The sequence below is a fragment of the Leptidea sinapis genome, chromosome 17 (assembly GCF_905404315.1).
Source record: "Leptidea sinapis chromosome 17, ilLepSina1.1, whole genome shotgun sequence".
Classification (NCBI taxonomy): domain Eukaryota; kingdom Metazoa; phylum Arthropoda; class Insecta; order Lepidoptera; family Pieridae; genus Leptidea; species Leptidea sinapis.
This window is the reverse complement of record NC_066281.1, coordinates 3,374,412-3,401,233: the sequence shown is the minus strand read 5'-3', so window position 1 is coordinate 3,401,233 and position 26,822 is coordinate 3,374,412. Positions and strand designations below refer to the sequence as shown.

Here is a 26,822-nt window from a genome sequence, read left to right as displayed (position 1 = left end):
ATAAATATAAATTGCAAATTATGAAATATTGAAAAAAATAAATATAAATATGAGATTTTAAATAGAAATTACCTTGGAGTGGACTCGTCGCCGGTATAAACTTCCAGCAGGAAATGCTGCTGAAGACCACCGTCGAATCCAGCTACACATGATACCTCCACGGAATCTGACGTTTGGTTCCAGAGAGTACAATTTCTCGGTGCGTGAGGCTTCCCTGCGGATTAAAAAAAATCAATTCAACATTTTGTCAGTGCCTAACTAAAGTATTATTGTATTGGTTCCAGAGAGTACGATTTCTCGGTGCGTGAGGCTTCCCTACGGACTACAAATATATTAATTCAACATTTGTTAGTGTCTAAGTAATATATTATTGTATTGGTTCCAGAGAGTACAATTTCTCGGTATTCAATGCCAGTTCCTCCCATTTGCTCAAGGTTGTTGGCATTTAGAGTCGCCTTAACATAGTGCAGTGTCCTACTATAGCATTAATTGGTGGTGGCGAAACTATAAAATGCTACTAGCATTGTGTAGTAAAAACATGATACATTTTAATATTATTTGTTGTTTATATTGAAGATAATATACGCATAATACGAGAGGAACCCAAAGTTGGAAATGAGATAAACATTTGTGATTGAAAGAAACTATTAGCAATACTTTCCCGAGATATTTCTAAGAATGTGTATTGTGTTTTCTTACTTGAAATATTAAAAAACAAAACCATCTATTAAAACCTTTACGCTTTGACGCTTTTTAATCACGAAGTAGTTATTTCATATTTTAAATGAATACAAACGTAATTCATACCTGCAGCGACCATTTGAAAAACACATGGCATTATTTGGGAACCAACTTCATTTGATGCAGAGCAGGATAGTGTCCCATAATCTAAATCTGCCACGGGGGTATATCTGAAAATAATGAAAAAAATTAGTTTATAAATTTTAACTATATAGTTACCTATATTTAAATAGTATTATATTTCACGAAATCTAATAAACATTTTCTCTAAGAACATTTTAATGAAATGAAATGAAATTTTATTTGCAAGAAACATTGTACTTAAGGTGTTAACATAATATTATTGATAATCCAATTATCACTACTGTTATATTGATACATGTCGGATTTCACAGTGGTATAATTAATATTTATAAAATTGAAAATTAAAGATATTATAATATGAGACGTGATTTTTATAGATATTTCAGGTGGAAGACGTCCACAGCTGGACAAAGATCGACTAAAAATCTGAACTATGATCTATTCTGCGCTGCACTTATCCAGCTTATTCCGGAGATTTCGACCAGATCTTTGGTACATCTTGTGCCTATCAACATTGCGTCTTCCGGTGCGAGTAAGCTATTTGAGGACTTAATTTAACTGTCTTTCAAGCAATGTGCCCTGCTCCCTGTCACTTTAGTTTACGAATCATCCGGGCTATGTCATCTATCTTATCTTTTATATATAAAAATGAATTGCTGTTCGTTAGTCTCGCTGAAACTCGAGAACGGCTGGACCGATTTGGCAAATTTAGGTCTTGAATTATTTGTGGAAGTCCAGAGAAGGTTTAGAAGGTGAATAAATAGGAAAATGCTGCTAAATTAAATAAAAACAACAAATTTGTTTTTCTGTGTTTATACATAATTTACATGAGAGAATTTCTTGACGCACGGTTTGACAGTTCTGCTGTGAAACAATTTCATTACAACAACAGGGAGCATATTTTACGAAATAATTCTTGATGTTATGAAATATTATTGACAAATTAATAAAAAACATTATTTTATTTATTATATACAGAACAACGTCTGTCGGGTCAACTAATATTAAATATAAAATTATGTCACTATATCATATATCTTTTATTTTTAATGGTTTACATAAAAAAGTTTTTAAAGAATAGTTCTAAAAATTAACTACAATGCCTAGATGTCTTATTTTATAGAGTATGTGGAAAAGCAAAAGTTTGTGAAGCTCAAAGGATGTTAGATTCCAAAATACATACTTGAGACTAGAAGCACTTCCGTTGGAGGTATATCTGTCAGCTGCTACGTCAATTGTCTCTCCCGAGTTGTTGAACTTCCACTTGAAGACTGCGGCGGGGGGATCAGCATCCACCTCGCAAACAATCACGACTGACTCCCCCCTGGCTGCACCCACTACTGACACACCGCCATTCCCGGTCCGACATGAGGGCGCATCTGTTTGACAATTTATTTATATTACCAGGAGCAGTTTAGGGGTTCGCCTTTGACTTTTGGCGACTAAGGGAGACTAAACGCCCGCCCATTATTTCCCATTGAAGTGAAAACTGCTAAAGGCGAATTAAGCGATTTATAGCACGTTACCTACCAATACAAAATGTTAATAGTGTACCTATAGCTATAATAATAATAATAATAATAATAATAATAATAATAATAATAATAATAATAATAATAATAATAATAATAATAATAATAATAATAATAATAATAATAATAATAATAATAATAATAATAATAATAATAATAATAATAATAATAATAATAATAATAATAATAATAATAATAATAATAATAATAATAATAATAATAATAAATCTTTATTTGTTGCAAAAGAAAAAAATACAATTTTGCTTAAAATTACCCTCGACCCCCAAACTAGGACAGCCCGTGACATGGGGGTCAGTCTCTTCCCAGTTGTGCATTCTAAAATGTCAAATAACAAACATCAACATATTTTAAGGTCTAACAATGGAAGTTATGCAACAAATTATGAACACAGAAACTATTTTATATATTATTTAGGGCGTGTATTGTGTGTTTGTGTGTGTATGTGTGTGTGTATATGTGTTTGTATATGTGTGTGTGTGTGCGTGTGTGTGTGTGTGTGTGTATGTGTGTATGTGTGTGAGTATGTGTTTAGCTTTTTATTTTCAAATGCTATACCTGGATTAAGTAGTGGTTATCGAATAAGATTTTCAGTAGCTTCGTAATTTAGGTTTCTTAACATGTTCTTGAGTTTATGTCTAAGTTCATATATATTACAATGCATAATTTTAAGTTTTGTATTAATATTTTTGAAAAGTAATCGTCCCAAATAGTTATATTGGCGTTGTGCAAATGAACTTTTTGTTCGGGGAATGTGTATTACAGGTCGACGTCGGGGAGTACTGTCCAGTGGTGGGATTCGGTGCATCCGATGGTAACGTGTAACGCTTCTGTCTATATACAGCTGACGTACCGTAAGAAGTTCAGTGATTTTGTATAGTTCCTCAGTAGAGAATCTACGAGGTTTACCGAGCATCACCTTTATGATAGCTCTTTGCGCTCTTTCTACCTCGATAAGGTGTGAGGAGGCTGCTCCACCCCATGCAGATATGCAATAGATCAGTAGAGATTGACATAGTGCTTTATAAACCTGTATTATCAATTTGGTGTCAGCAACGTCACGGAGGTTTCTAAATACGGGGATTAGCCTCCTGACTCTATTAGCAAGTGCTGTGATGTGGGGATGCCATTTTAGGTTTTCGTCGATGACAACTCCCAAGTACTTCATGGTTACTTCTTTACCGAGTACTTCACAGGAGCAGTCATTAGGAGTGACTTCTAATTAGTTACAGGGAAACGTGTGTAACTTAAGTTTGAAATTAGAAGGGGGCTGGGTGACTCGCGTTATGCTAAAGCAAATGTACTTGGTTTTTTGAGCATTTATGGTGAGTAGATTATTTTCCAATGTTTTTGTGATCCTGCTAAGTCCAATTTCAGCTGTTGTGCGGGTCTCATTCCACGTTCTCCCATGAAATATTATGGTAGTGTCATCGGCAAAGGCAATAAGTTGGGCATTATCTAGTTTTATGTTGCAAATTTCATTAGCGTATACTAAAAAAAGCGTCGGTCCCAACGTGCTACCTTGTGGAATGCCGTGTGTCACATTTAGGTTCTTGCTAATGTATTCTGCTACTTTTACTTTTTGCGTCCTTCCTAATAGGTAGTTATTAAACCAGTCAAGTGCGATTCCTCGTATACCAAGGCCTTCCATTTTTCGGAGTAGGAGAGGTATGGACACGGTTTCAAACGCTTTTTTGAGGTCAAGAAATACTCCCAGGCATTTGTTTCTTTGGTCCAAGTGCTTGGTGACAGTATTGGAAAAGGAGATCACAGCATCTTCTGTAGATTTTTTAGCCCTGAAACCATATTGGTTACTTGCTATCAGGTTATGTTGTTCAAGGTAGCGTATTAGTCTTGAATTAACCACCTTTTCCAATACCTTACTCAAGGCTCTTAGTAGTGAGATGGGCCTGTAGTTTGAGATGGACAGCTTATCACCACTCTTATAAATTGGAACAACTATCGCTTGCTTGAATAATGATGGGAAAGTACCTGTCATCATACTGAGGTTACAAAGATGATCAATAGGATAGCAAAGGATATCCCGGAACTTTCTCAATATACTCGTAGGTACGCCATCATCGCCAGGTGCGCAGCGAATTTTTAGGTTCCCCAGAACTAGGGATTCCAGTGGATTGGAAGCCAAGTTTAATAATTCATTAGCCGAGGTTTTTTGCGGGCTTAATTGGCATATTTCTTTTATAACATCCCAGGTTTTTTTTTCTTACCATTTTGTTGCCGGAGTTTATTTTGATAATAATTTATTTTTAATTTCTTAGTTATTTCTTTACACATATTTCTATAACTGATATATTTTAATTTATGTTCCGCACTTACAATACATAAAAATGTTAATAGTGTACCTATAGCTATGAACTTAGATTTTTATCCTATGAGTGTGTATGTATATAATTTTTGGAGTGTGTCAGCTAAGATAGGTTTATAACTACATACATAGTTATAGGGGAGATGTGCTGAGTCGTGAGGAGGCGAGAGGCGAGAGCGGGTCGCGGCGGAAGGACACCGATTACAAAAATAACAATAATCGTAACTAGAATTAGTTAATTATTATTAGATTTTATGAAGATACGCAATTATTTTTAAACTTTTTAGTGCTAATATGCACTAAAAAGTTTAAAATGTATTGTTTTGGAATAGTGTTTTTGAAGTCGGTTGATTTTTGTTAAATTTTTTTTATTCATACAGAACATAATTTAAAAGTTCAAACAAACTATTATTAAAGAAATGAAAACTTCTTTAGCGGTGTTGAGCACTTTTCATGGGTATAAAATGTTAAACTCGCATCAGGACACGTGGCCTGATTGAAAATTCGTAAGACATTCGTTGAAATTATGGATCAAAGAATTATAATTCTATCTAATTATAGTTCAGCTATTTCAACTTATTGATCATACGGTCATTGGACCAGTGGTTGAACACCGCGAGGTCGAGGGATCGAATCTCAGCCGTGAAACATTTCCACAGTATGGATGAAAGTTGATTTTTCTGAGACATCGACTTATTAATTATATAAAATAATTGTAGTAGTTGTTTGTTTGTCAATTGTAAAATTTATGAACAAAATCCATAAATTATGTTTTTACTTTAAAAAATAACAAATTGTTTAGATTTGAAAGACCGACATCTCAAGTTAATTTCCTAATTTGAATTTATGAACTTTACTTATCTCACTCGAACGGTTGGTTCATAAATTTTGTTTTCAAATAAAATTTTTGTATTCTATAAAATTAACACAAAACGTACATTTAAATTGTTAAAATTACGTACCTACGCACAAAAGTGAAGAAACAAATAGGATTTAACAAGTAAACAAATATAATAAGATAAATTTATATTTATATTATAATAGTTATTGTTTCAATGCAAGTCGTGCTGACTCCATCCATATAGCAGAAAAGTCATTAATAACTCATATTGTTAAATTTGGGATTGGTCTCCTCTGCGCTCCAACTAGATGCCGCAGGCGTAGTCGCAAAATGCGGCAGTTAATACTACGGACGTACTGAAGACAGTCTCGAACAATGTGTGACATTGACGTGCCACATGTTCTTATAAACTTTGCTAATAATCGAAACTAAAATGCCGTGTTGCGTAGTAAAACTTTGTGAAAAGCACACTTTGGGACCACATAACATCAGTATGTATTTTGTATTTAATTAATTTCAATAAAATAACACGAAGAGTATATATAAGTTACAAAATTTTAAAAGATGCCATTGAGTGTGAAGATGCTACGAACACAATCATCTTTACAAATAGCCAATACACACCAAAATTTAAAGTTGCCGTAATAAGATTGTTCTTAATAGTAAGTTGTACGGGTTCCAGTTAGAGTACAGCGGAGACCGATCCTTAATATAAGCTCCTATTATAATTTAAAAGCCATTATTTTCCTTAGAGATTTGTTAGGACAGTACCCTTAGCAATAAAGAATATTTTTCCGTAGCACCCTATTCAGATTGACACAATACAACAGTAGAGAAACGCTTCAATAACTCACTTCAATAACGTCTTTGTAAATGAGAAAACATTACCGTATTCCAATCCCGCAATAGAACTATCTATGTAATAGTCTTCGCTTTCCGAAGATTGAAACTGAGACATTGTCAGGATTGAGGTGGGCCTACTACCTTGAAGGAAACTTGTGTTCATTGTGAACGGCTTATAAGGCAACTTGTTGCTTATTACAATAGTTGAAGGGTTAAATTGGCGTGGGCATGTAGCCTATTATTGTGAGGTTTTCGATGAAGGGTGGAGCAATTTAGTATAAATGAGAGACGACATGCGACTAAGATTGAAGGTGCAATGCATTGATTGGAATCGGCCAGAATCACGCGAAGATATTGGATTGATTTTATGGTTCTATATAGCATTAATTTTGTAGGTTTAAAATTCCCATTTAAACATATATATTGTTACGGGTTTTATTATTTGAATGACACACCTGTGGTAAATGATAAATTATATTTCTTGAAAGGAACAAACTGAAGCCTTATTTCACCTTACTCTATCTAAACTAAACTAATGCTAAGGACTATAACTACTTAAGACGCAAGGAGAACTTATCCATGTTGGAGGGAATTCTACCAAAACCCAAGCTCTCGGCTGCTCATATAATTATGACTATGATAAGAAATAGCTATACTAACATAATTTAATATTTAGATCTTTAGTTAATTTGATTTGTGTAAGTAAGTTAGTTGGCACTACAGCATTGCCAACTAAGTGCCCAAATTCACTTGACATTTCTTTGTTTCAGTGTTTGACAAATTCAACTATGGATAGAAACATTTTACGAAAATGGGCGTTATAATCATACTGCATTTCGTGCACTTCGTGATTTTTATCGGGAGAATTGTGCGCAATATACCAAAAAAAAGAGGCATAAAAATAATAATAATCAGAAAATTAACAGCTTAAATAAATAGAAAATCAAAATATGTCCTATTTAATAAAATAAAACTTAAAACTCAAACCAGAATTCAATCTTATCAGTTTCTTCTCTTTTTCTACTATTTTTAGATGGTCACTTTTAAGACCTATAACAAAAGGAACCGTGTTGTCTACGACTGCTGTCAACAGGTCAACTTGGTAGGTACGTACTGAAAATCAGTGTTGAAATTGGGGTGATACTAATTTCAATTCCAAAAATGCTGAGTGGATATCCTTTTCATGACGTCGTATTTTTAATTTTGTTAATTTTACTATGTACAAATGTTCTGTGTTGTCATAATTAAATGCATACATTAATTTACTTTAAACTTCAGCAAACCCGCAAAGTCTGTAGAAAATTTGGGAACATCTTTGCAAATTCGCCCAGATTGTTGCCAAAACATTGCTGTTATTGCCGTCAACCTCTACTCGTTGTCGTGCTAAACAATTGAACATCTCACGAACATAACTGATGGGAATTTTGAATAAAAATTTGAATTTACACTATGTTGGTTTCTTTTTTAAAGTGATAACCCTCACTTGTGGGATTAATAAATTTTATTTGTGTAATTAATGCCCAGAAGTGAGGGTTAACACTTTAAAAAAAAACATAACAAATTGTTTAGATTTGCAAGAGCAACATCTCAAGTCAATTTCCTAATATTTCAATATTAGGGTTGATCAGGTTATCAACTAGATGAAGCCACAACATGAGAGTTGAACAAAGCATACAAGAATTATGAACCTTATATGACTCGAACGGTTGGTTCAGAGCGCTCGCACGGAGCGCGATATGTCGCGGGTTCGAGTCCCGCATCGTTCAATTAACTCAACAGTCATAACACTATGCATATAGAGTAATAGTATGTTGCCTATATATTGTCCCAACCTCTTGTTAATGTTAATACAAAATTATAAATTAATCTAATTAGAAGTTTTTATTTTTACCCGGACATACATACAGACAGACGGACAAACAGACAAAAATTCTGCATTCGGTATTGTTTGTAGAACACACAATTTTTTTTAATAATATGCTTATTTTGAGTATATTTAAGAAGAATATGTAGAGTTAAAGTTATGAACATATTGTCACTACACTTTGAAAAGTTTCCCAAAGAAGACCAATCTATAGAGCATACTTCGACTTAGCTTAGACTTTACATACGTTAAACCTACTTTGACTTATTAAGAACCGCGATGTAAAGTTACTCCAAGATTAAAATTACTTCCTCCTATCAAGTAATTCTGTAGTGACAAAGGTAAGATAAAGACAAAAAGTTTTAAATTTGGAATAATTTTACTTCGCATTTATTAATAACAGAGAGCTGAGTGTAGGGATAGAATTATCTTTGATTCGATGATGAGTCTAAGATTAGTATTATGTGTGATTTCGTTTTTTGAGCCCAATGCAAAAGTCAAATTCGCGTTTTATCACACTCAGCAAATTTAAATAAAACAGTTTTTAAGAGATTAAAATGCGTGTAAATGTAACTCCTTTTAACCAATTTCAAAAAAGGAGGAGGTTCTCAACACTTTTACGCTTTTAATTATTTTAGTTAATCCAACGTTATTCCTTCTGAAAACGTGCTCTAAAAACACAGTTACACGCGTTTCAATACTTTGACAAGAATTTTATATAAATGCTTGCGTTAATCAAAAAATGCACTCAGCAAGGTTTTACGTAAGTCTAAGCAAAGTCTAAGTAGGCTCTATAGGTCTCAGACTAAGTATTTAAAAAACTTCCATGAGGACTTAGTCACGGAGCTATTAAATAATATTAACAGATGAAACGTTGAAACTTTCAAACAAATTTCATGTCACTTGGACTCTAAAAAGTAAATTGACATCAATAACGACCCGTATTGTCGATAATAAAATAAAAAGCAGCTTACCCGAGTACATCGTAACAGAAATACAATACAATAGAGTGCAGTTCCTTGTACACAGCTCGTCGAAAAATAAAAAGAAAAATATTTTGCCGAGAACAATGAAATTTTATTAGAGAATAGCTCTCATTTCAAATGCTTTCATCGCACCTTTTCGTGAAATTAAATAGGTATTTATTTGACTCCTACGAGGAATGTAATAAGTTCTTTAGAGAGCCTTGTATGTCAATTTTGTTGTAAATATATTATACCATGATTTGGTTGTTTTATTAACAACTAGCTGGTGTCCACGCATTTATCCACGTAGATAAAGGCTTTTTTTTATTTATTTTTTCTCATAAAAGTTGTAAAAATTATGAATGCTGTGGTAGCTTTTAAGTGAATTAACTCTTATCCATATTATTATTATATTTTAAGTTTAAGCATGTAAAGAGTGTAATTTGTTAGTTGCCCAAATAAATAAATAATAAGCAAGGTTGGAATTGAAGATTATCTCATGTCCTATTCCAGATCCGTTTTCGCTCCCGTTCCCAAAATATTATCTGAATTTTATTTCGAGGTAGATTCCTATGGCAAACTAAACCTACTCTTGGTATAGTTATAGCTCATCGGAATCAAATTCCGCTGGAGCCATGGATTTTTCCGTGATTAAAGGTAGCCTATGTCCTTCCCCAAGCTCTAGTCTATCGCTGTACCAAATTTGTTTACTGTTTTTTTTTCACTTTACTAAATTTGTTAATACTTATATTTAAACGAGAATAATAATGGATATACAGGTGGTTTTTTGAGAAGGGCGGTGATGGCCAAATCGGATACTACAAGACTTAGAGGAATGTCGTGAAAGGAGTCATGCCCTGGATCTATAAGAAACCAATAACTGCATATTTAGTTTTTTTAAATTTCCTGAACTTTTGGTGGAAATCAACCCGAATGATTTTTCTTAAAAATTACATCCTGTTTTATTGGACCAATGGACTCAGTTGCTGATATGACAAGGTCTTAGAAAATGTTCGAACGTTTGAAATTCAAACGAATTGTTATAAAACGTTTGTTTGGTCAAAGCTAACCACAAATAACTTACTTAATAATACCACAGATTGGGAATGGAGCAACTGTCCTAAGACTATAATATAATACTTTTTATTGCACGATACTATATTTTTATGAAAAAAATCACCCTGAGTTTGTTGCGCCCGTTCTTCTCAGGTCTGTGGCATACTTTTTTGAAGTGATTTTATATCCTATTTTGAATAAAAATATGCAAATTCGAAAGTGCAATGGAACATGTTTATTCTTTGAGGTTCTGCACTACATAATATTATTAAACAAAAAGTCCTTGCTCCAATTACGCCAAAACATTACAAGTTTAAACCTTAAATTAACGCGTACACTTTTCCAAACGCCGGTAACGCTCCTGTGATTCGCCTAGTGTTGAAAGAGAACAGCGGAGATTACTTAAAATCGGTTCGCTCGTTTGTCTTTCTATTCCATTAAAAGAAATTTTACGGAAAAAGGCAGTGAAAAACACTTAATACTTTATATAACTTAAGAATGCCAACAAAATAAGAAAAACAATTTATCTTTGCAATACAATTACAATTCTGCATTTAAATTTTCAATATGGTTTTTAAGAAATGCAGATGAAAATGCAAAGTAGTAATAAATTTAATAATTAAAAGTACATCCGCGGCTGGAGTACTTAATTGCTATTCTTATAAAAGTCCGCAACAAATTGCACATTCAACTGAGATTTAAAATTGTTACAACGAAACAAGAACTTCGTTACAAAACAATTTTCTTGCGGAGTTGAAATACATCGCAACATTCCTTAGTATGGTCCATTAAAAATTTCCGTCTAGTTTCGAGGCATCTTGCGATTGGATAAATGGATGGATGCTGTTAGCTCCGGAGACGCTTTAGACTTAAGAGTAACGATCGAAAAAGTCACCTGCTTCCATGCTACGTATTGGTTACTTTGTCTCAATTCAGCTTTCCTTAAGATACTCCAATAGCAATAGATACAACTCATTAGAACCATTATTTTACTACCTTGGAAGAAAATATTAATTTACCAGACAGCATTTAGTATTTAACATTTTAAATAAATAATAAATTTAAACATTCCGCTAATTCATAATAAAACGCATATCAAATATATTATACCTATACGTGGGTAACACTGAAAATGTTTAGAACTGGCCAGTTAGAAACATTGCTACTGAAAACTTTTTTTGAACTCTTTGGTAACCTAATGTAGTATGTTGCATTAATTTGTTTTATTGAACTGGCGGCAAATCTAAAACTCTTGTTACACGTGAAAATGAAACAAACGCGAGAAAATTTTCGGTCAATGACTTATTATGACTTTCGTTGTGGGCTTACTCAACAACAAAGCTGCGATTAGCATTTCTTAATGAACCCCATCTTGTGCCACTATTTACTATTGCTTTAACGAGTTTAAGCGTGGACGTAGCAATCCCAATGATTATCCGCGTGAGGGACGTCCTTTAACAAAGACTACTTAAGATAAAATCAGTGCTGTGCGACGCATGATAGAGGAAGATAAGAGAGTGACCTATCAGCAGATACGGGCAAGCCTAGGCAATGGTATAAGTCAAGTTCAAAAGATATTACACGAACATTTAAGCATCAGGAAGCATTGTACCAGATGGATTCCTCATACTTTATCCGACGACCAGAAACACCATCGCATGGACTTGTGTCGCCAAATGTTAGATAAGTTCAACGGCGGTGGCTCAAATGCTGTATTTGATAGTTACATCGTCACAGGTGATGAGAGCTGGATATATTGCTACGAACCCGAAGCCAAAAGACAATCAGCTCAGTGGGTGTTTCCTATCGAGGATCGGTCAACTAAGGTAAAGAAAGGAAGAAGTCAAGGAAAAAAGATGATTGCCTCATTCTTTGGTCGGAAAGGTCTTTTTGCGACAGTTGTGCTAGAAGATTAAGTAAAGATTAGGAGTTACTGGAGACTGGTATGTCAATCGATCTTGTCTTGGAAAAACATAGACAGCAGTGCCCTCGAAGCAGGATCCTCCTTCACTACGACAATGCTTCAGCGCACTCCGCAAAACGGACTGTTGAATATTTGACTATGGCAGGTGTCGAGATAATGAGTCACTCGTCATACAGTCCTGACCTGGCGCCTGACGGAAAGATAAAATTCGAGGTATTCGCTTTAAGAGCCCTGAAGATGCGGTGAAAGCGTAAGAAAATTCCATAGAAGAGACCCCTAAGGAAGAATGGGCCCACTGCTTTTCTAAGTGGTTCCATCGAATGCGACGATGTGTAGAGAGGAATGGAGATTACTTCGTAAAACAATAAAAGTATCGTACTTAGTACGAGTACGACCGTAACAGACGAACCCTTTGTGATAGTGAGATAACTATCCTTACATAAAAACCTAGATGTGAGAAAGAGACGGAATAGATGAACACCATGAGCCCGTTGCGAAACAATTTAGTGTCCATTAGTCTTCTGTCAAATCAGACCGCGTTTAATTTTAGCGTCTTTATCATTATTGTTCTGTGTTTTAACGGATATTAATTAAAAAATATAATGGTGTCGTGTTCTGTATAAGATTGTGTTTTACATATAGCAACAATCCAACGAAAAAAACATTTCACAGGCGAATACCGATTCTTCGATACTACTTTCGTGATGATTATTTTTGTAGAAAATAACACTAAAATACTTAATATTACATTTTATATACGTAGTAAACACTCTATTTTCTTAAGATTATAATAATTTAAGAAAATATTTGTTGGATATTAAAATATTGTACTTATACGTGCATATAATGCCGTTTGTCGTATACACTTCACTAACTCACTAACACATCTGTAAAACTAGCACACATAAACATTTTAATTTTAGTCTCGCGTTAATGAGAGAGTGGTTGTCTATTACTCTATTATACTAACTTTATGGTTTAAAGCCTATCGAACGTTCCAAAAAGTTTTTAATTCATTATTATTTCTTAAATATTATGTGATTTTAATCTATTTAAAGTGGTTTTATCTCTGAAAAAAGACAAATCACAATGTCAAAAAAAATTTTAACAAAAAAACAACCGACTTCAAAAACACTATTCCAAAACAATAGATATAATGTCCTCTAAAAAGTATTAAAATAATCGCGTATTTTTATACAATCTAATTCTAGTTACGATTATTGTTATTTTTGGAATCGGTGTCCTTCCGCCACGACCCCCCCTCGCCTCTCGCCTCCTCACGACTCAAGCACATCTCACCTATAACTATGTGTGTAGTTATAAACCTATCTTGGATGACACCGACTCCAAAATTACAATAATCGTAACAAGAATAAGATTTATTAATTAGATTGTATAAAAATACGCGATTATTTTAAAACTTTTTAATCTAGTTCACATTATATCTATTGTTATGGAATAGTGTTTTTGAAGTCGGTTTTTTTTTGTTAAAATATTTTTTATCTTTTGATTTTTAGTGAATTTGAAGTACACTAACTAAGAATTTGTCTAAATATGTGTAGATATACTAAATTTTTCAATGCATCAATGAACGTAAGCGCTTAATTGAAGAGTTCCGTTACTTTGCCATGGATTCCGTAATCAAAACCTAGCCAAACTCTCACCAAACTATCTTTGAAGTATATCCTTTCCAATAAAAAAAGAATCATCGAAATCGGTTTGCGCGATATTGAGTTATTCGTTCATCCACTTTCATTAATTTTAAGACTTTTATGGTATTCTCATGAATGCCATTGTCAGATCTGGACCTAATTACCATGGGACACGACACGGGAAGCACCAGCTTTCAAATAAAAAAAGAATGATCAATATCGGTTCACCCAGTCGAAAGTTTTGAGGTAACAAACATAAAAAAAAATACTGACGAATTGATAACATTTTTTGAAGTCGGTTAAAAATGGAAATAAACGAAAGTAATTCAAATTAACGCGGAAATCTCTCATGGGGTAGTATCGCCGATATTATTTTGCTTTTAGATAATATTTATTTTAGTTATTTTAAAGCAGAAATAAATAGATTGAATCGAATAGATTTGCTTTATCGAATTTCATTAAAAAAATAAATTTTATCGCACCCATTTTTAAGACTGTCTTTATAGAAGGCTCCTAGGTTCTTTAAGTATCAACTTTATCGAAGAGGTAATGTTAGTGTGTTTTAGCACTAATATACGATTGTGAATACTAATCTTTAACAAGCGTATATTACAGACGTTTTAAACCTTCGATAAGTCATTATTAGGTAGGGCAACAATTATTAAGGAAGTTATTATATTATTTTTGTCATCTCAGTTTTGACATACTTAGCTATTATTATATTGAATATTATGTTTTTAGTCCCACAGTATTTAATACTTTAATACCTAAAGTTATTAATAATTATTATATAATAATTGGAACTCATGAAAATTATATTTTGTTGCCGCGTCAAAATCTATTTTAATACTCTCACCTAATTATATCATTTGTGAACGATGCGGAATTTATTTTAAAACTTTTCTATGACCGGAAATACGGCGAAATTTCTTTTTTATGGCAATAAATGATTACGATAAAATGATCCAATAAATCCAAAATAATACTAATTGTCACAAACCTATCCCTAACAGTGTCTTAATACAATACAAAAATGACCTAAATTCAAATTCAAATATTTTTATTCACAATAGGATGTGAAATCACTTATTGAAAGTCAAAAGCTACCACCCATTCCAAAATGAATGCCTCGGACCTGAGAAGAACGGGCGCAACAAACTCAGCGGGCTTTTTTTACCATCGATAAAATATGTATGAAGTAGGTATAATACATTATGATATGACCCCGATGTTTATGTTCACAAAAAAAAATACCGAGTACCGGCAAACGTGAAATTTTGAAAAGTGGGCGTACTCGAGCCAGTCTCTAACAATATGGTTCGTTGACGTGCCACATTTTCTGTGAAACTTTGCTAATAATTGAAACTATAATTCCGGGTTGCATAGCAAAACTTTTTTAAAAATAATACTAAGGACAAGAAATGAGAAAGACACTGGGATCACATATCAAGAGTAGGTATTTTGTATTTTATTAATTTCAGTGTAAAATAACACGATAAATCTTCTTAGGTAGTTCGGTATCTAGTTGAAGCGTAGCGGAGACCAATCATTAATATAATTAGTATAATTATTTTACATTAAAAAGTTTATTTCTCAGAAAAATCAAACTTTCATCCATATTTTTAACGATTGTCTTACGAATTTTCGATCAGGCCACGTGTTGCCACGCGTCAGCCACGCGAGTTGAACATTTTATATTAAAATAGCTCAACAACGCTAAAGAAGATTTCACTTCAAAAAGTATTTTGTATATTAATCCAAAATTGAGCATACCTTTGAAATATCATAAATTGTTAATTAAGAATGGGTTATTATTATTGTACTTTAAAGCGATATGAATTCCAAATCTGTTTCGTTAACAATTATTTCACTCAGCGAAACGAATTAATTTCAATCCTATCCAATTTGTGAATGTTGCTCTTCGGTACTAATTATACAAAAACATTTTGCCGAAAATTGTTGCACGTGGCGATCTAATGAACGAACAGCCAGGCCTATCCGTGTTATATAATGATGATAACTCCTTTTAACAATTATTACGCTGTAGAGGGAGTAGATAGCTATAGTACTGCCATGCTGTAGAGTTTATAAGGGCGCTCACACACGGATGGAATCTAATTTTTTATTTTGAAGTTATACTTCTTTAGGCGCGTTATGAAAAAATGATGAGAGTGAAATTTTAAGGTGCGCGCGCAGTGATGCGCGCGCACCTTAAAATTTCACACACAAACAAAAGTAACACAAAAGTAACAGGGTGAAGTTGGTTCCTAAAATTTTCTGACATTTGCGTCATTCGTTATTTTTTTCTTCGTCCATTATTAGGACAGGCAAAGGGTACAGCCGTATTCTTTATTTAATAACTTATTGTCAAAGCCATCGTTGCAATATTTTTACAACATTGTTGTTTCTACTAACATAGAATAGCACGAGTAATTAATTTTAAAGATTTGTGCTTTGTTAGGCCAAAGATGTATAACTTTTAGCGTTTATACATAACACAAACACTTTCTTTTTCTTTGACAATGCATAGTATTCGCATTCAGGCATTGTCGAACGGGAAATTTAACAAACTAAAAATATCACAAATCGTAACTAGAATTAGTTAGATTGCAAAAAAATACGCAATTATTTTTATATTTATTAGTGCATATCTATTGTTTTGGAATAGTGTTGTCGAAGACGGTTGTTGATTTGTTAAAATTTTTGTATTTTCTCAATCTCGATGTAAAATAACACGAAGCGTATGTTACTAAATTTCAAAGATGCCATTGAGTGTCAATATGCCACGCACACAAGCATCTAATTGTTGCCGTAATGAAAAAGCTATTGTTCTTAGGCAGTGCGTTATCTAGCTGGACCGAAGTGGAGACTGATCCTTAATCTCAGGTTTATCAAAAGCCCTTTCAATTATAGACGAAAAGTCAATATAAGACGACTTTGAATTTGTAACAAACGTAGTGTTGCAAGAATAATAATTCTTCCACAGGAACCCTTTGCGTGGAAGTATCATAACATAATATCTTGTTTCCTTTCATTAATTAATTTTGAAACGATGCGGGACTCTGCGTTTTGTTTGTGCGTCTTATTGGGTTGAACAAAACTCATTAAAATAATTTTAGTTAAGAGTTAATGGGGAAGGTTCAGCTGTTCGTAAGTAATCAAAGTCGAACACACTGCTTGCTCTTAAGGAAGGTGTACGTAGTTTTTGCAAAATTATCTTACACCACAGGAATCACAGGAGTGTCGCCGGCTTTTAAGAAAGTTGTACGCGCTTCTTTTGTATGTACAACTGGTCTAAGATCCGAACCTAAATCGACCTTCACCGAGCTGATAAAAGAATAAACTTATTTTATAATAAATTTAGTATAGGTATAATGAAAATATTATGTCGAGGATTTCACTGGTAACCCATTTTTAACATATTTTCGTATATACTAAATTTATTATATAATAAAGTTTATTCTATTATCAGCTCGGTGAAGGTTGATTTATGTTCGGATAATCTACTATCGTTTTGGAAACACCTCACAAGGAAGCTTATTCAAGCTTGGTTGTACTTGAACGAAAGTTCCTTGAAAACCGCACTGTGGAGGAACGCCACACATCCAGATGGTGGGGATGATATCCTTATTAGTGGCGTGTCGTGCGAAGGTTATCAGATCAAACAGCACTTCGGAATACTCATCTACCAAGATACGTAGAAGACACAAAATGAAGCGACGTCTCTACACAACGCCAAGTGATGGCTAGATCACTCACAGAGCATTGGATCCCCGGTAATTCGAGCAGCTCTGCGTTGCACGCGGTCAAATGGTTCAAGCTGACACTGGGGTGCGCCAGACCAGAGATGACAGCAATACTCTTTATGTGGCCGGCCTCCGCTTTGTAGAGCGTTGTATTAAAACCGGATTCAAAAGTTTGAAACTAAATAACAACATTTTTAAGGCGAAGAGGGCAATGGCGATACTGTTCAGCCATTTTGATTTTTAAGAATCCTGAGTGACATTGAGTTGTAAATTTCGTAAATATTTTTATTAAAAAATGTGGTAATACAAGCATTTTTTAGCCAACCACGTTAACCAGAACCTGTTACAGATGCATAAAAACAGTATTGACTTTAAAAAAAAATTAACATACTTACTTATTCAAAACAATAGATATAATATGCACTTAAAAGTAAAAAAAATATTGCGTATTTTTATATAATCTAGTTCAAATACAATCTAATTTATATTTTTAGTTTGTTATTTTTGGAATTGGTGTCATCCCGCCGCAGCCTCTCGCCTTGTAACGTTGTGCGTGCGACACAAGCACATCTTAAATATATCTATGCACATATAGTTACAAACCTACCTTGGCTGACATCGACTCAAAAATAACATACCTCCTCTTCTTTTGAAGTCGGTTAAAGTACAAACATTATTAAACGAAACTTTGTATGTACAAAGTAAGCCCTAAAATAACGACCATAAATACGTCATCTTTTTCAAATTTCGAACGTTTAAGATAGGACGCATCAAACAAATAATGGCTTGAAAAGTGTTCCGAATTTTGGTGCTTGAGTTGTAAATCACAACGTCCATGATATACGACCGCTTGTACGAACGAATTTTCCTATGAAAATATACATTATCACGCTGTTAGATTTAGTAGAAAATATTGCATGGAAAATATCATAGATTTTGCATTCGACATATTTTCCGGGCATTTTGATATCACCATATTTTAAAATTAAAAGGGCTTTACAAAATGTAGGTTTTTGAAATAATAGGGGGAGAGTAGAGGATACTTACCAATTACTGGTAGTAAGTATGATTATTTTATAGAAATAACAATGACAGTACAATGTTGTATATATTTTGATTAAAAATAGCGCGAAAAAATAATGCTAGAGTTTCTTATGACGCTACTTTTCTCTCAGCGCGCTATTTGTTTCCGAAACGGTAGTAGTTTCTGGTATATTGGAAAAGACATCAAAATGAATTCTTGAAGGAAATCAATTTTGAGAAAATACATGCCTTTTATGCTTTTTTACCAGTAATACATCATATGTGATAATTTCAACTGTCTATCACGGGTCATGAGATACAGCCCAGTGACAGAGAGGCAGACATACAGACGGCTGGACGGACAAACAGCGGAGTCTAAGTAATAGTATAGGGTTCCGTTTTTGCCCTATGGGTACAGCACCTTAAAAAGATACACACAAATGAAAGCTGAAAAAAAAAACTTACATTTGACCCTAAAATGTAGTTCGTTGGAGACTGTTTCTCCTTCAGCATTGAGTGCAGAACAAGCATATCTTCCGCTGCTCTGTCTTGTCACCTTCTGCAGCACCAGACTCTGGTTGCTGTGAAACACCCTTGCTGTTGCGTTGTGAGCCAATGGCCGGTCCTGTAATCAAAATTTAAATATAGTCAGATAATGGTTACGATATTTTTTTTATGAAAATAAGGGACGAGACGAGCAGGACGTTCAGCTGATGGTAATTGATACGCCCTGCCCATTACAACGCAGTGCCTCTCAGGATTATTAAAAGCTCCAAATATTTTGAGTGGCACTGCAACTGCTCTCGTCGCATTGAGACATAAAATGTTAAGTCGCATTTGGCCAGTAATTTCACTAGCTACGGCGCCCTTCAAAGCGAAACACATTAATGCTTACACATTACTGCTTTACGGCAGAACTAGGCGCCGTTGTGGTACCGATAATCTAGCCGGCATCCTGTGCAAAAGAGCTTCCCACTGATAATGTTGGAGGCGAAGGCTAAGAATACCTTGGACAGCGAAATTCAAACTCAAATTCAAATATCTCACTTATTAAACATCAAAAACTATCACGCGTTTCAAAGAATGTCAGTAAAAAAATCAGACCTGAGAAGAACAGGCGCAAGAAAAGCACTGGGCTTTTTTTTTTCATAAAAATATGGTTACAATGTAAAAGCGTAGAATACACTTTTATTCTTAAATAGCCTGAGGTTGTACGTTCCATTCCCAGTCAGTCGTATAATTAAGAAAATCATTTGTGTTATAATAAACCTTATCCCATAAACGTTTTTAACAATTCTTTTTAATTTCGTAACACATTTGTTTTGTACATTTTCTGGGATCGTGTAGTAAAATCATATACATCATCCTAAAAAAGACTTCCTAACTAACAGGTTTATATATGTTCCTCGTGTTAACATTATGATTGTCACAATTTCTAGCAAATTTAATGTGGTTATGAATATATAGAACATTATCAATAATATATTGAGATGCACCAGACAATAATATGTTTATTTCTTTTAATTTTTCTCTAAATGATTCTTTAGGACCTAGGTTATAAATAGAAACGCACTAATGCATCGATCCTGAACTAGCCCCGAATTAAGACTTGCTTGTCCACCTTATGCAGATAACGTATTGTTTCCAATTATGGCCTCACAATGCGCAGATGCGACGAAAGTTTAGAAAAACTAATTGTCGTTTGAAAAAATAATACCGAAGGCGCGATCGTACTTCAACAAAATGTACCTACCAAATTAAAGACTTGACATCCAAATTCCTCACGGTTGTAAGAAAAGTGCTGGGCAGAAACTCGGGGAGGCAGTTTGCTTTATAAAATTTTAGAATTACTCATATTTCATGAAATATTTGTTTGTCTTAATTTTGCATTTTTAAGAACGATTTCAAAATCTTTATTAGATCATTCAACGTTATAATCATAAACGAAAACCAAAAAAATTTCTTTAGAAACTTTGTGTTAAACTTTAGCTATACATATAGCAGTGAGTGTAAACTCTCGGACATAAAGCAGTTCAAACTTCAAACCGTCAGCAGCTAAGGCGTAAAACGAAATGAAAACAGCTCGGGCTTTTTAAAAACAAACACCAAATAAAGTTGAGAGACGCTCTCGTGAAGAGCGTTTAGTAGAATATGATTATGTACACAAAAGGGTAGCCATTAACTGTTCCTCATACAAAAGATCCCCTCGTGGACAAAGGGGCCGCTCCAAAAGCCTGATTATTTCTTGTTTTAACAAAAGAAACTCTAATTATTTTAGATAAGTGGAGATTTAGGGTAGCAGGTGAAGCTAGGAATACAGATATTAAATTTCGTTCATTCAAATATATTGCGGCGACAAAAATATGCGTATAAGCTTTTGACAATATTAAAAAATAAATAATGATAAACGCAAAGTAGGAATCTAACTTCAAAATCTATTAATTAAGATATTAAAAAAAAAGAAATGGTTTACTTGAAGCTAAAACTCTTAAATATTTTCATTTATAATTGAATCTCGTTCATTGCAAAGGACCTCGGGGGAAATCTTGATTTGTGAATCAATTTGGCATGAAAGGAGTGCGCGTAATTCAATCACGGCTGTCCATTATGGTACAGACAGAATTGATTGTAGTATAGTCTGGGAAACCATCAGAAAAACTGCGGGAGACAACCCTCACCTATATAATAATTACTAGCTATGGTCCCCATAGTTTTATGCGAGTTAGTATTTTTAGAGTGAAAACTTCTTTCAAATCTTATGGGTACGCGTCACCGACATGCTCATGACTGGTGCACGCTATAAATAAATAATCTATTTTATATAAAAATGCATTGCTGTTCGTTAGTCTCGCTAAAACTCGTGAACGGCTGAAACAATTTGGTTAATTTTGATCTTGAATTATTTGTGGAAGTCCAGGGAAGGTTTAAAAGGTTTGAATTAACATGAAAATTCTCGGATTTAAATAAAAACAACAATTTTGATTTTCCTTTGACGTGTCCCCCGTCGTTCAGTAATTAAATAAAAATAATAGTTTAAAATGAATAACTAATTAGAATTTTTTATATCTTTCTAACTTTCTAAAGAGGTAAAATAAACTTCCTTAAAACACGGGTAATAAATAACACTTAAAAAAGGATTCCTTTTGTTTGTTTTAAGTTTATTTTATACAAAAGTTTAGTTCATTTATTAATCGATTTAGGTAGTACAAAATCTACCGGGTCAGCTAGTTATAAAATAAATATGTATACTTAGACACTTTTTGGATGGGTGAAATCCCGTGAGATTGCGTCACCGAAATGCTTATAGCAGTGTATCTGTAGCTATACAGCTGACGTATTGTGTAACATTAGTGCTTACATTCTTACACATTACGAAATTTCAAATTGTAATGCTAAAAGTCCTAAGTTGTCACTTGTTTTGGTAGCAATTACAATTTTTTTAGTATTAAAAATCCGGCGAAATCGGTGTAGTGTATTTCGGACTTCTTAAGATGGAACGCGGATGAAAATCCACGTGCGGAGCTAGTCCGCGTGCGTCATCAATGCCTTTACCTCATACTGCTTAATACGAATTTCTTGTTTGGTTTATTTAGTCGTGAGAGAGTATGAGAGATAAGCCTTCAGACATGCGTAGTCTTACATATTATCAATGTTAGAAGCTTTGGCATCAGTAATATATATAAATTTCAATTTGCCCAGTAATTTCACTAATATTAGACTTAACATCTTATGTCTTAAAGTGACGACAGCATGTAGTGTTGCTCAGTATTTTTGGGTTTTTCAATTATCCTGAGCGGCACTGCATTGCAATGGGCACGGCGTATAAATTACCATCAGCTGAACGTCCTGCTCGTCTCGTCCATGAGTTTCATTTGCCCAGTAATTTCACTAGCTGCGGCGCCGTTTCTTACACATTATTGCTTCACGGTAGAAAAAGGCGCCGTTGTGTCACCCATAATCTAGCCGGAATTCTGCGCAAAGGAGCCTCCCACTGGTAAGTGAGCTTTAACTAAAGCTTAAAGCTTTAACTAAGAAGCAACTCCTTAACAATGTCGAGTCACTCAGCTGTTCGTTTCAAACGAAAACCACAAGTTTGATACCACGCCACACAATATCCATTAACCTGCTTCTAACATATGTCATGCATGTGTCCTACTGCCACAAAGCCTCGAAATTGAACGAAGAATTAACAGATAGCATTTATTTCCACGAGAATGCAAAAAGGCGTTTAAGCATGGCAGTCCATAAGGCATATTCAACTCAAAATCTATACTGCCTATCGCTCAATATTCGTCAGCTTGATAAAAATCGTAGCATAATTATATATTTTTTTGCTTTTGGCATTTCAGTAACCGACGTTGGAACATTCAAATTTTTTTTAATGAAAATAAGGGACTACACGAGCAGGATGTTCAGCTGATGGTAATTTTTACGCCCTACCCATTACAATGCAGTGCCACTCAGTATTCTTAAAAATTCCAAAAATTCCAAGAGGCGCTACAATTGCACTCGTGTCCTTGTGACATAAGATGTTAAGTCTCGTTTGCCCAGTAATTTCACTAGTTATGGCGCAAATATATAACCAAACGCAAATATGCTTTCACATTACTGCTTCACGGCAGAAATAGGCGCCGTTGGCATCCTGTGGAAAGCAGCTTCCCTCTAATAGCCTGGAGATCCATTCCATTGGGACCTTTATCAAGAATATGATTTTGAATTTACTGACTAACCTATCAAAAAGCTTGGGAATGAATAGAAGTACCGGGCTTATCAACATGAATCACCGTACTGATCAACAGGTTGTAGGTTTTTACATTGGTAACGGGTCTGGTTGCATGTTTCAACACACACTGTTGAATGTTAAGTTTTGGGCTTACTTGGAGTAGAACAAACAAAAACGTATCTTGTAAGAAAGTCTCGTAATTCAGTTATTCTTGTTGTAAAAAGTTGTGAGATCCATGAAGTCAAGTCAGTCAATTTATTTAGTCCCCCTGAACTGTCCTTCTGAAGTTATCACGTAGATTATCAACCGTCGGCTGGTGGCTAACTAGAGAAACACCAGATCACCAGACCACCGGCTCACCGATTATTAGAAAGGTCTCACATTTGTCAAGGTTATCAGCTGGTTTAGTTAAGGAAAAAATTTAAATAGAAAAAAAAAAACTGCTATTCTATGAGCTTTCCGAGAGGATGTTGTACACTCTTGTAGCATGAGCTTTACAACATCATGCTACAAGAGTTTACAACATCCTATCTCCTACAATCATTCTTCTCCATACCAATGATAATCTGCAAATCAGAAATATATATATGGAAGGAGCTGTGGAATGAGCTTCCTTTTGCGGTGTTTCCAGGACGATACGACACGACGATATAAAAAAAGCGTATACCCCGTTCTAAAGGGCTGGAAATGCTTCTCTGATTCCTGTGGTGAGGCAAGAGAATGTTGGCGACGGTGATCACTTAACATCAGGAACCCGTATGCTCGTTAAAATCTCTTCCATAAAAAATTGCGTGCGTACAAAGTATACAATATGTCAGAAGTGAAACCTGCATTGTGCATGAACCTCTAAACTGCATATGAAATCCTGGTATGTGCTTCTAGGATGACACATGATTTCAACGGCTATGCTAACATTACTATCATCGCTACCATATTTATATTCTCCTGGTGTCAATGTAGTAATACGTCGTGAGCATGACGTCAGAATATATTAAGGTATACTCGCGTCATACATTAAACAATCTCGTCTTCAACTATGATCGCCTGGTACCAAAACACTGTACAATGCTTTCTATCTCATTTTCTCCCACATTAAATCTTATGAATTTATGTGTCTGTCTCTTTTTACTGTCGCGCTTTATCGTTTCATCGACTTTCAAATCACAACGGTGCTAAAAAAGGTTTCAATTCAAAAAGTATTTATAATCGACACTCGTCCACTTGATGTACTACCACCAACTAAACTTAAGCACAAAATATAATCATTTTGCCTCAACCAAATCTACTTTTGATTATTACATTATTATTCAAGTCCGGTCTTCCTATAATCTAATAACAAATAGTAATTCATGAATCACATTATCTGACCACGTGTCAGCACAGACGATCCTTCGAGAGAAATGTTATTATAATTATTATTGTTACCGTTATAACTCACTTAGCTAGACGTCACAGGCAGATGGACGCTATAATACTGTTTGGAATAAGAGATAATGAAATTCTTCGCTTTTGCCACTACACTTAGATTATCCTTAGATTAGACGTAGAGAAACAAACCAAGTTATGAATAATATCATCTTATGTATTTCACAATTTAACTTGTTTTTATGAAAATAAGGGACGAGACGAGCTGGACGATCAGCTGATGGTAATTCCTACGCCCTGCCCATTACAATGCAGTGCCGCTCATGATTCTTGAAAGACCCAAAATTCTGAGCGACACTACAACTGCGCTCGTCACTTTGAGACATAAGATGTTAAGTCTCATTTGCCCAGTAATTTCACTAGCTACGGCGTCCTCCAGACCGAAACACAGTAATGCTTACACATTACTGCTTCACGGCAGAAATAGGCGCTGTTGTGGTATCCCTAATCTAGCCGGCACTCTGTGCAAAGAAGCCTCCCACTGGTAACTTAATTATAATAAATTTATACCAGAGGAATTACTAGTGTCGAAAAAAGCTACTTATAAATTCGAAAATCAAAAAAAAATAATGTGAGGTGAGGATCTAACCGGGGGCACCATGGCAATGGTCAACATCTATTCTGCCACTTAATCTAAGGGTTTACTAATGTAATAGGGAGACAAACAAATATATCACACAGGTGTGTGATATATTTGTTTGTGAATAAGGTTATTCAAATCAAATCAAATCAAAATCACTTTATTCATGTATGTAACGGAAATGACATTATGTCAAAAAAAAAATTTTCTCATTGAATTTACTGTTACTTCGTAAAGGGTTGAGCTAATGAGAAGAAACCCATTGCCACTCTTTTAAATCAAGATTTACATTTTCATCGTTTTACAAATCATTTCAAATTGCAATATAATATGTAAAGTGATGCAATAAACATATTTTACTATTATAATCTTACTATTGTGCTCTTTTGCAACACTTGAGGAAACACAAAAGCATTGCTGGACTTTGAGGCAGTAGTAATCAGAACAAACAAGTCTTCGGGACACTACCTTCTTGTGATAAGTGCCATGAATAATTAAATGAAATCTCAATGCAACATCACAGGATGGAGGCGTTTACAGAACAATGGATCCCTAACAATTTTAGCAATTCTGTGCTCTACACGTACTCTCAGTACATAAGATATAGTAGTAATGCTCCATGTATTCACCAGTGGGAGGCTCCTTTGAACAGGATGCCGGCTAGATTTTGGGTACATCAACGGCGCCTATTTCTGCCGTGAAGCAGTAATGTGTAAGCATTGTTGTGTTTCGGTCTGAAGGACGCCGTAGCTAGTGAAATTACTGGGCAAATGAGACTTAACATCTTATGTCTCAAAGTGACGAGCGCAGTTGTAGTGTCGCTCAGAATTTTGGGTCTTTCAAGAATCATGAGCGGCACTGCATTGTAATGGGCAGGGCGTTGGAATTACCATCAGTTGATCGTCCAGCTCGTCTCGTCCCATATTTTCATAAAAAAATATATATAAAATTAAAAATTAAGTTGAAAAAGATGCTTTAATAAAATATCGAGAGTGTGACATGTAGCGATATAAATTGTACTAAGAATTTTTTAATTGCAATAAAAAGTGAAGCTAATATCGTTGCAGAAGAAACTCTCCGTATTTCAAAATAATTTGCTATTAACATTAAGTAACTCATTAAATGTAAAATCAAATAACTTGTTATTTTACCTTACATTAGATTTTTTCTTATATCAAATCATGTGTGTCAATTTTAATATTATTCTTGTGATCCTGGTGAGTGTACTTGGTTATCATATTATAAAGTTAAACTAAAAAGATAAAAATACAAAACTAACAAAGGGCGAACAAATAGCATAATTTAAAACAAAATAGTTTAAACTAAACAAAAGTATGTAGGCATTAGTCCATCTGCCTACACAATATCAAAGCAAGTCTCATAATCCCAAACAAACTAGAAAGATTATATTATTAACTTAATTAAAGCAAATAATAAGATACAGAGATAAACCAGCCATCGTCTCGTATCGTCCCTAGC

At 34.3% G+C, this 26,822-nt stretch overlaps 1 protein-coding gene across 1 annotated transcript in view; it reads right to left on the bottom strand.

Annotated features, from left to right (window-relative positions):
- Positions 1 to 247: 247 nt before the first annotated feature.
- The window catches only part of LOC126969156 (nephrin-like), a 570,056-nt gene continuing 543,481 nt past the window's right edge, over positions 248 to 26,822 (bottom strand). Inside the window, exons 10-13 of the mRNA XM_050814479.1 lie at positions 19,081 to 19,240; positions 2,009 to 2,204; positions 808 to 911; positions 248 to 315 (exon numbers count right to left, since the gene is read on the bottom strand). Of these exons, the coding sequence (XP_050670436.1) occupies positions 248 to 315; positions 808 to 911; positions 2,009 to 2,204; positions 19,081 to 19,240 (528 nt within the window). The remainder of the gene's footprint in view (positions 316 to 807; positions 912 to 2,008; positions 2,205 to 19,080; positions 19,241 to 26,822) is intronic.